The sequence below is a fragment of the Pocillopora damicornis genome, chromosome 13 (assembly GCF_964200805.1).
Source record: "Pocillopora damicornis chromosome 13, jaPocDami1.2, whole genome shotgun sequence".
Lineage (NCBI taxonomy): Eukaryota > Metazoa > Cnidaria > Anthozoa > Scleractinia > Pocilloporidae > Pocillopora > Pocillopora damicornis.
The window spans coordinates 17278105-17288705 of record NC_142682.1 but is presented as its reverse complement, the minus strand read 5'-3'; the positions used below and the strand labels follow the sequence as shown (position 1 = coordinate 17288705).

The following is a 10601-nucleotide window of genomic DNA, read 5'->3' as shown; positions in this document are numbered from 1 at the left end:
TATCATTTTCCTGCACATATACATTGAAAAATAGAAGTATTGACACCATAAATGAAATATACGCCGCGAAAGACAAAAGTGTATTCGGAGATTAGGCAAACTTTAATTCACGGATGAAAAACGTACAGTTTTAAACTCTTTTAAGATTATCATTGGCTTCTTTTTCACCCCACCACTATTCTTAGCAACAAAGGTCCCTATTTCGTTTGTTTGTTACTCGCCCAAAACTATCAAATGCACTCAAAAGCCTAAAATCGAAAAAAAGTTTACAGGAATCGACCAATCGAGCGAGCGAGCGAGCGAGCGAGCGAGCGAGCGAATGCCATTCCCCCACATCGTATCTATAACTCGCTCTTGCGCATGCGCGCAATTCACGAGTTAATAAAAAAGAAACGCATGCAGCGACGAGTCTCTAAACCCAATTATTATGACCAGTGACGATAAATAACTTGGTCTGACTCAAGTGTTCATTTCGTTTAAAATGGTGTCAAGGAGAGAAGAAATAAGAGGAAATGACTAGCACCAACAAGCAAACTTTTACTAATTGAACGCCCAGAAAATATTTGAAACAATTGCATGTTACTGGGATACCTGTGGTAGCCCAGTCATAAAATGCCTTTGTTTTTTTGTCGTTTTTTTTTTTTTTTTCCTCCGCCACAAAATGGAAAAATTGCGCAATAGTACCCAGAGGTCATTGGGCCCTCAACACCATGACAACTAACTGTGATCCAATGAGGTGTTCACATACTGATCACGCGTGTTATCCCTCGACACCATGACAACTAACTGTGATCCAATGAGGTGTTCACATGCTGATCACGCGTGTTATCTTGATGATGATTGACGTTGTCATGCACAGACAGGGCCGGGTCACATGACGAACACGAGATTTTGCTCATGAAACTCTTTAGTCAGTTGTTTTGCATTTCAACGTATTTGGATTGCGATCTCCTGGAGCATCATAGCGCAAACGCGCAAAATACTTACAGACGCATATACAAGTCGTATTAATCGCGGCTAATCCACACTGAAAGACGTTATTGAGCGGTAATTTTGGAACGGATTGAGTCGCGAACGCTTGAAAGCCATGATGGCCTTGAATGCCTTGTATGCTAAGTATGCCAATGTCTTAGTTGAAAAACGTTCACTTGTTGTAAAAAGCAAAATCTGAAATCTGAAACCAAACTGCATATACTCTATGCAATCTATTGAACAACGCTACTACCGCGAGACTGAAGAACATAACTATATGGATGCAAACTGCTTGTGAAGAAAGACGACATGTTGGATTCACTTGATGGCAAGGAACGTAGCTACGATAACAGTACGAATGGTATTAATTTCACGATCAGAAAGGTGAATCTTACGTTTGTTTTCATTGTAGTTGTATGGATATTCTTTTTTAATAAATACGTGATCCAAAACCCTGTGTTTTTTTGTGTATAATGTTGTTATGTTAAATATTGTTTACGCAATTGTCTTGTCACAAGCGGCCCAAGCTCACGTCTCGAGAAAAAGCCAACGATTAATTCCTGAACGCGTCACGCGTTGTGCGACTTGGTGTTAAGTTACGAGAGGAACTGCACGTTATAAGGAATAGTACAGGGAACGAAGTATGGTCGATTTACAACGATACATATTTCGAAATATGAATATTTTTCTCGTAAAATCAATAAAACTTACTCATACCCTGTGTATCCGTTGTAATTTCTGGAGATTTCTGCCGTTTTAAGCTTGCTTTACCATCACTGTTGTTCACATCATCTACTTTTATTACGTTGATAAAATCTGTACAGACATCACACCAACCAACTCGCGCGCAAAGTAAGAAGACTATATTGAAGGCTTGAAATAATATTGCCATCGATTTTCATCAGGAAATGGGCAAGGAATATTCCACAATAGTGCAAATAATCGTGAAGGCGGATTGCAGAAAAGCGATTGCGTGACGCTCGGTAAGCTGTAAGATGACATATTATTATATACCAGACGTAAAAACTCTTCAGATTCTTAGTCTGCATTTTGTACCCACTCTGCAGTTTGCAGTCTATATTTTGTATCCGGTCTGCAGTCTGCTGTCTGCATTTTGTACTAACAGGTATCCGTGGCACAAATACAGTTTATTTTTGGTTACATTTATTCGCAAAACACACATAATCTCCCACAAAATACCTGTGAGTGAGGTAATTCGACATTTTCGTTCTTTCCTACATTAATATTCTTCTCTACTTTTGTAAGAATGTAGACATCACTCACAATGTTTCAAGTAATCCACCCACCCTACAAAAAAAGGAACTCTTGCATGCATAGCATGCCTATGTTTTGAAATAGGTATATGCCCTTGGCCAGACTTGAGCGCACTATTTCAGTATACTAGTCCGACACCCGTAGTATCACTACACTTGATTCCAAGGATCCAGTACCATCCAGGTATCCCAGTTACCCTGCTCACAGGGTCTAGTTATATTTAGATCTGCCTTCGTGGGACCAAGAAAGGAGAAACCTTATTGTAATCCGATACTGATACGCCTTTTATCATGGACATCATGACCTTTTTCACCAAATGCCATGCCACCCTACTGGCCATGTGAATTAGTAAACGCAATGCAGAAAAATGACGCGCTAACATTGGAGCACCAATTGGTGCATGTCATGAAACAACCCCCTGTGTGGGCAGAAACCAGGAAGTCCCTGTAGAGCAGATCATCATTTTCATTGGTAGTGTAACACATGGTCCATCCTCCATTGTGTAACGTCATGTCACAATAGGCCTGAAATGCACTGGAATGGTTTCCTCCATCCGGGTCCAACTAGTACATGCCATTATCCCGGGAAAAACCTCGTTCCTTAATGTCCAGGCAATGAAGTCCAACAAATGGACCTGAATATTAAAAGGAACAATACCAGAGTTTATGTGGGTAAAAGAAGTTGGTTTATCAGTATGACTTATGAGTACGGCTGAGTTCGAAAAATTCGAATATTCGAGGGTAATTGAATTCGAACAAGGTTCGTATTATCAGAAGTGAAACTTATTAGGAGTTAAGGAACCATTGAAATTTCTTCGAACGTTGAAGGTTTTAATCAATTCATTTTGTTAAGGTATTTGCTTTTGGTAAAGCGTAGTCAGATGGATATCGTCATCCGTGCTTCGAACAACTACGGCCTGGAGACTAACTAAGGAGTAACAGCAAGAAACTTAAGGAAAAGATGGGAAACGAGTAGAAAAGAAAAGAATGGAGATGGAAGACGCGGAGGAGGAGATACCTTTACTGCAGTCTTTGCCGTCGTAAAATGGTGGACATATACTGCAGTGATAATCGTTTTCTTGGTAACTAAAAGTTACCACACAAGTTGCATTGCTCATGCATGGATCGCTGAAGCAAGGAGTCTGTTTCAACAAATAGAATAAGAATTGTTATCTTGTTTGTTAAACAACAAATAGATTCCATGTTGTCCTACGTCTGTTTTAAAAAGAGATCACAGATGACGTCAAAAGTGTTAAGCATTTTTAAATCGGCACACAAGGCGCGACGGAGTGTGAACTGGTGACTGGTTTCTTGTGATATATAAATATAAATATATAAAGAATCCAAATAATGTTATTGGTGCAGACGTCTGTGCCTCTTTCTTCTAATAGATCATAAGTAAGAAACACTTTATATGCATTTATAGCTTAGTTGTATATCATAATTCGTTTTTAACAAAATTGAGATATTCAAGATTGACATGCTAAGTTTTCTCTCTAACAAAGGGACCACCATTACTATAACGAGGTCTGTGTCACTGAGGCAAGAGAATTACAGTTTATATTCTCTTGAGTGAAGTTATCGTACAAAATCACAGCTGTCAAATGACACTTCCAATCACGCACTTTCCTATCAGCAGCAGCCCCAATTGATTTACTCAAGGGGGAAAGGACATATAACTTAAACTGGAACAAGATTGCACTTACAGTTTCACTGAAATGATGGAATATGGGATTGCTGATAAGTTCATTGGGTTCCCTGTGCGGACGGAAGCAGCTCACACAACAGTTTCCCCCAGTTATCAGGAAATGCAGCCAGGTTGTACGAAAAACACGAAGTGATTTCTAAACAGGCAAATCCACACTCGCTACCATCTTGGACAAGTTCTGAAACAATTCTTGTAATATTTAAGTAAGAAAACGCTTCAGGTTTGAAGTTGATGTAAGACACAACCGCAGAGGAATCCTGGCGATGGAAACCTTGTAACGAGAGAAATCATTTCTAAGTTAGTTTTGCACGGAAAAGTGGCTGAGGGCGGCCCCGTTATTACAAAAACAGGAAACTTGTCGACATGATAACACAGCAGTTTACATGTTGAACAAATAAGGTTAATTTGTATCATAACATTGTCAGCCTCCGGTTCCGTGCCGACCAAAGAATCAGTTTACTCGACTCGATCTCGCTCTTTAACTCTCGTTTCACCGTCGAAAGAAAGAATGGACTCTGGGATACGTAGCCGAAAAATGATGGCGTGACCTGTGAAATATGGCCACAAATTTGCGAGACAATTACCATTACCTCTTTTTTTTCCTGTTCCCGAGTGAAACAATGATCTGTACTGTCGATTTTGGAGGGGTATTTTATCGGCGTTTCAAAAGAAGTAAATACAAGATATCCTTCCCTTTATTAAATGGTAAAAGTCAGCGTTTGATATCGCTGCACGAGACAACGTATTTTGATGCCTAGCCAGAAAAGATCCACGCAAAATTCGGTTCATGTCCTGCATAACATTGTCATGATTTAATACTAAGTTCCTTTTTCTTTTGGGCAGGAAGAACTAATAAATAAGGCAATTTACCTTAAGTTTTGGCAAAGAGAAATATTAATCACTAAAGCTAGACCGATTTGTTGCGGTCGTGGATTCAGCGCCGTTGCAATCCGGAGCATCATGACTAAAGTGCAGATAACAACACCTTCAGCGTCTTCAGTTTTTAAATCTGTCGTGTGAAGTGTAGGATACTTTTTCAAAGAAGCAACACCTGTGGGTCCATCCAAATAATTCATTAAATGACTAGGCCTGTGTTCGCGAGATAATATCTTAAATAGACTTGCGTTCACGAAAGGTGGAATTCTATGGAGGAATCAGTTGGAGGTAACTCTTTCTGAACCATATTATTAACTAGAATTCAAAAACTGTTGTTAAATTTCGATGAAAAGCGCTAGCTTCCTGCCGTGGATACAGGCGTACATCACGTCTAGGAAAAAGTGAAAGATAAAAAATGAAAGAAAACGTGCGAACGCGCTTGAACGTCTTAGTGGTTAACAGATTTTATTTAAAACGCATTTTTTGTTTCCACTGTTTTAGGACGAGTTCGAAATGCATCTCTGATTATATTTATGAAGCCACATAACAGTCACAGTCTTTACTACGTAAACAATAACAGTTTTTCTCACCCTAGGAAACCAATGACATATTGACTTAAATATCTGCCCCTGACAACGACACTGAACGCGGCAGCCAATCAGAGAATGATTTAAAACAAGAACTGAATAACCTCTCGTTACGCGGGTTGGCAATTTCGTCTTACAAATGTAGCTGCGTGATTATCAGTTGAATTGAACGAATCATTCATATTACAAATGGATGTTTACGAACTCGTTTTCGATTTACTGCAGGTACGGAAAGTTAAAATCAAGACTTTTCATAAGGGACTGCGATGTTGCTTTAGAAAAAAAAACTGAAAAAACTGATTACAACATTGTTAAGACATGATTAGCCATTTTTCTATAACCTGTAATCTCAGTTTTCCCCTTTAGACATAGGCTTGATGCCAACAGAAAATATCAACTGTTTACCTCGGTTTCACTGTTTATTGCTTTGCTAAGCCGATGAACGTACGTATAAGTAGCATTAAAAATACATAATCCTTCCTTTACTTCCTTTATTTTATAGTGACACAGATTCTACTAAATCAGCATGTAAATTGCTTCAACTACTACTACTACTACATCTTCCTCTACTGTATTGTGACACAGATTCTACTGACTCAATATGTAAATTGCTTCAAACACTAATACTACTTCTTCCTTTACTGTATTGCCTCACAGACTCCACCACATTTATGCAATCTGCGCATAGGTGTAGGATGGGCAAATCTTGGCGTGTGTTACATCCTGAGTTACATTAAGCGAAAAGATACAATTACCATGCAGTTTCAAGTTTCAAGTTAAAGCTGTCTTTTATTGTAAGCCAACTCTGGTGCGCCTTTTATCATGGAAATCATGACCTTTTATTCGCAAATTTATGCATCCTAAAAGTGGAATCACCTGAAGTTTGGCTGACATTACGAGCCCAACCAACGTGAAGCCATTTCTGAACATACTTAAATTAATATAGTGGATAAATATTATGCTACATGCCTCACTCTCTGAACATTTCGCAGACCAACATAAATTTATATTTTGGAAAAATGCGTAGAATCCAGCGTTACTCTGAAGGATTGGTTCACCACGTTATAGAAATTAGATTATAGTGGCAAGGACATCAGAAGCACACCAACCTCAGATGTACTCGGCATACGCCCCTGAAAACCACTTAGAGTGATGGAGGTCTCCTCTTAAAATATGTATCTTATTATCATTGTTATTACTTGGTAGGGCGGGGCTATTTAGAGATACGACTAGGCCTGTCTTGATTGTACGCGTAAAATTCTGGAAAGTTGCACGTTGAAATACCAAATTGCTGTTGTTGACAAATTGCAAATTTACACAAAAAGTTGCTACCTAAATTTCTTGATATTTTATTCAAACGTTAATCCAAATCTTTATTTTCATTCCTCACAATAATTGCAAACATTCGTCAAGAAAAAGAGCTTAAAACGTAACTGTAGTAAACTTCTCGCAAATATGGGCGAAATTTAAGGATACTCTTATGCCTAAAGGAAAAAAATACATGTTTCATTTGACGTCTTGCCATCTTACAATATCAGATAAGAATCGCAACAGGCATGAGAAAAGTTCTCAAGTCTTGATAAACATTCAGAAATTTGATTAAAGTTTTCGATGAAAACTGTTGACTTTTTTGTGCTTGAAATGTGCCCTACAGCCATGCTTTGCACAAAAATTGCGCAATAAGGCAAAAATTGTTCGAGGTTGTTTGGACACAAAAAATTGCTCAGAAGTTGCCGTGCACAATCGGGACAAGCTTAGATGAGATTAATATGTTATGCTCATGTTTAAATATAACATACATAAGAAGGAAATTATGCAGCTAAGTTCGTAAATGTCTCAGCGCAGACCGACACTGATGAGCCTTTTAACGAGTGGTATGTGGCCAGTGGTGTTAAAGGCCACACCAAAGTAATGCGAATCGCTAGATGCAGTACGGAAGTATGGGGAGACTCCATCGCCACACCAGTCATCACACTGCTTGTAACAATTTCTGTAACCAGAAACGAAGAAGCCACTGTAGAATGAAGTATTAAAAATCAGTAGCTGATAGTGGAAGGCGTCGCTCACTCCCACACCGTCCCACAGTCCATAAGTAGAAGCACGGTTCCCTTAATTCAAATTGGCCGTTATGGACTGGTTGGTTCTCCGCTTGAAATACACTTTAGCCAAAGTTTGATGATCCAAGAACATAATCTCTGTAAACTGAAAAAAGAAACAATGCCTCGTATTATATGGTGTGAAATTCTGACCTTTTTTTACAGCCTTAGTCCAGGTTTTATATGCTTTAGTATTTTCTGTATTATACAGAGCAGCAGCCATTTTTAGTGCAGTGAACGAATAGATCTGTGTATATGAAATGCATTATACATAAGGAGAGAATTGTTTCAAAACTTTTCTTAAATTTAACAAAAAAATACTAAAAAACAATTATGTACATCGAAACACCTATGTGTGTGTCATGCAAAAGGCTAAAAATGAAATAGTATTTCGCGATCCATATGCACATATACTTAGCGATCCTTATTCATAGAGATAAGAGGTTATTCAATCAGCTTACAGAGATGTTGTTGCAGTTGGTCCTGTAGCCGACAGTTCCATAAGGAAAAGAGGCATTGTATGTGACCTCGGTCCTGGGTTTGACATATTCGTCGGTAGTGTAACACATGGTCCAACCTCCATTGTATGACGTCATATCACAGTAGGCCCAGAATGCATTTGAAAGGCTTCCTCCATCCGGGTCCAATTGATACATACCATCTCCCCCAGACTCACCTCGCATCTTAATGTCTTTGCAGTCTTTTTCCAGAACTTGAGAAAGAAAAAAAATCGGGATATAACTCACTTACGTCGCAATAGATATCGAAATAAATGTAGCACTGAGCAAGATATAGTTGGATGGTAATAAATTGAACATGCTACGTCGACACACCTATTTTTATTTGACATTGTTTTCCTCTAAATCCTGGAGAGCATGCGCACTGATAATCATCATCGATGTACTTGGCCACACAAGTTGAACCGTTCACGCAAGGATCGCTGGAGCAAGGGTTCTGTTTAAGTTGAATAAACTGTCAGTAGCATGAAACAATATCAACGGCAAGGATCGCTGGAGCAAGGGTTCTGTTTAAAGTGAATAAACTGTCAGTAGCATGAAACAATATCAACGACTCTTTATTTATTAAACAGCTCTATAAATCGACGGTCTGTGATTGGTGGACACTATGATGATACAAAATTAGAGAACATGGGCTGATGAAAGTACTTCCGAATGTGTATTCTCGACTTTCGTTGGCCACTAATAATGCTATAAATTTAGCTCACACTATTCCTCTGACAACCATTTTTTTTCCTGTCAGTTGCAAAAACTGAAACAAATAAATTTGCACCTACCGGGATACTGAAATGGTTGAAAATCGGGCTGTAGATTAATTTGTCTGAGTTGTTATACTTGTCCGATGGAAGCAGTTCACATGACAGTTTTCCATTGGCATCGGGAAATGCAGCCAGGTTATAAGAGAAACATGAAGTGATTTCCAAACAGGCAAATCCACACTCGATGTCCTTTCGGACAAGTTGTGAGCTGATTCTTGTGATGTTGAGGTAAGCAAACTCTTTAAGCTCGAAGTTGACGTGAGAAACACCTGTAAGGAATCGAGTCAAGATTCGATTTTACATTTCAAGTTCAAATAAAGCTTCCCCTTCATATATCGTGCAAAAAATATATTTCTGTGTCGAAGAAATGTCATAATCTAGGTCAGAGTTATTTAGTGCGATGCTGTTTAACAATTTTCAGAAACATTGACGGGTTTGCATGACTCATTTACATATATAGAACCGAGTCACTGCTCAATTCTAGCATTGAAGTTATAAATTCAGATATAAATCTATGCCGTAAAAAAATTGATGGTTTCACTGGGCTAAAAATGTGAGCCTCAAGCTAAAACTAGCATGCCGAAACTTCGCAGATATTTTCTAGCGCCTCGGACCCCAAAAAAATGAAAGAGGTCGCCATGAATGCACCAGTTGGAGAGAAGAAATGGGAAATTCCATGTCAAAAACGCTTATGTTAGCACGTGCATCCATAACATGACGTGTGCTGTGCAATTTCATTCCAGCTGCGAGTTCTCGTCGAGTTTTCAACCCTTTCGACATTGTTTTACCGTTCCATCCCGACTTAGATAGACGTTTTGGAGCTCAAATGAAGAGTAAGTATGCTAACTTACTATACTTTTTTTCAAAAATGTGGACCTTTGAAGCAAAGAAATTAGCTTTGGAGTTAAAGGTACTTCGTTCCCAAACGCGATGCCAATTACGTCTGGAAAAGAACAAAGTCATCTTACTGACTTTAATTGAAGCTTTGCGCCGAGGGGGTAATTCTTCCGAACTGTAAACATTATTTTCAAGTTTTAATATGTTGTTCAATAGAAGATTTTGGTTTAAATCCTAAAATTCTAAGAAGTTTCAAGGCAAAGCCTCGCAATTTTCTGGCCGTGAATTTTAATAAACAACAATTGAAACATGCTGAATCTACTTCACGGTCTCGTGGTAAATGCAAGAAACTCGTTCGTTTTAAGCTTCTTATCAGCAGTTAAGCTTTGGTTACCAAATATTTCTTGTTCATTTATGTCTTGCCTTTCACCCTTTGTTTTCGGGTAAATCGCGATTACATGGTAAACCCGACACAATAACATAAAAACTATTTCTTCAAACACAAGTTGGCCACTTTGTTGTAAAAGAATTGGTTCATGATTTTAGCTGTGCAACTATAGTTATGGATGGACTTAAGAAATTTGGATAGTACATAAGAAGCTGGAGTTCAGTCTCGGCTGGGCCTCGAGCAGCTCTTACGTACCATTCTCTCGTGCTCTCCAAACTTCCCACAAGGATCCATAACTCGATATACGCACGGTAAGCATGAAATAATTCTTTATTGATATGAAGAGAAATTAAGAATGCATCGATAAAACGTTAAAAAGAAAGCACCTTGTGTCATGGCCAGTCCAAACAAGACGAACATCATCATCGTAAAAAGACAGCTTCTACGTTGTGAAAGGCTGTGTTTCATTTTCCAAGCTTCAGCAGATAATTCATCTGCAGGACTATCGAAGAGCAGTAATCAATACAGGAACTTAATAGTCGCTTCTAGAAGTTAATGCATATTATTATAAATATTATGCTTGTAAT

General features: G+C 38.5%; 1 protein-coding gene across 1 annotated transcript; it reads right to left on the bottom strand.

Annotated features, from left to right (window-relative positions):
• Window positions 1–5893: 5893 nt before the first annotated feature.
• Window positions 5894–10601, bottom strand: LOC113681084 (uncharacterized). The gene is made up of 5 exons (XM_089192013.1): window positions 10401–10601; window positions 8808–9058; window positions 8347–8467; window positions 7975–8225; window positions 5894–7619 (listed from the first exon to the last, which is right to left on the bottom strand). Exons 1-5 carry the CDS (start codon window positions 10480–10482, stop codon window positions 7527–7529), a joined length of 798 nt encoding a protein of 265 aa, XP_089048139.1. The 5' UTR covers window positions 10483–10601; the 3' UTR covers window positions 5894–7526.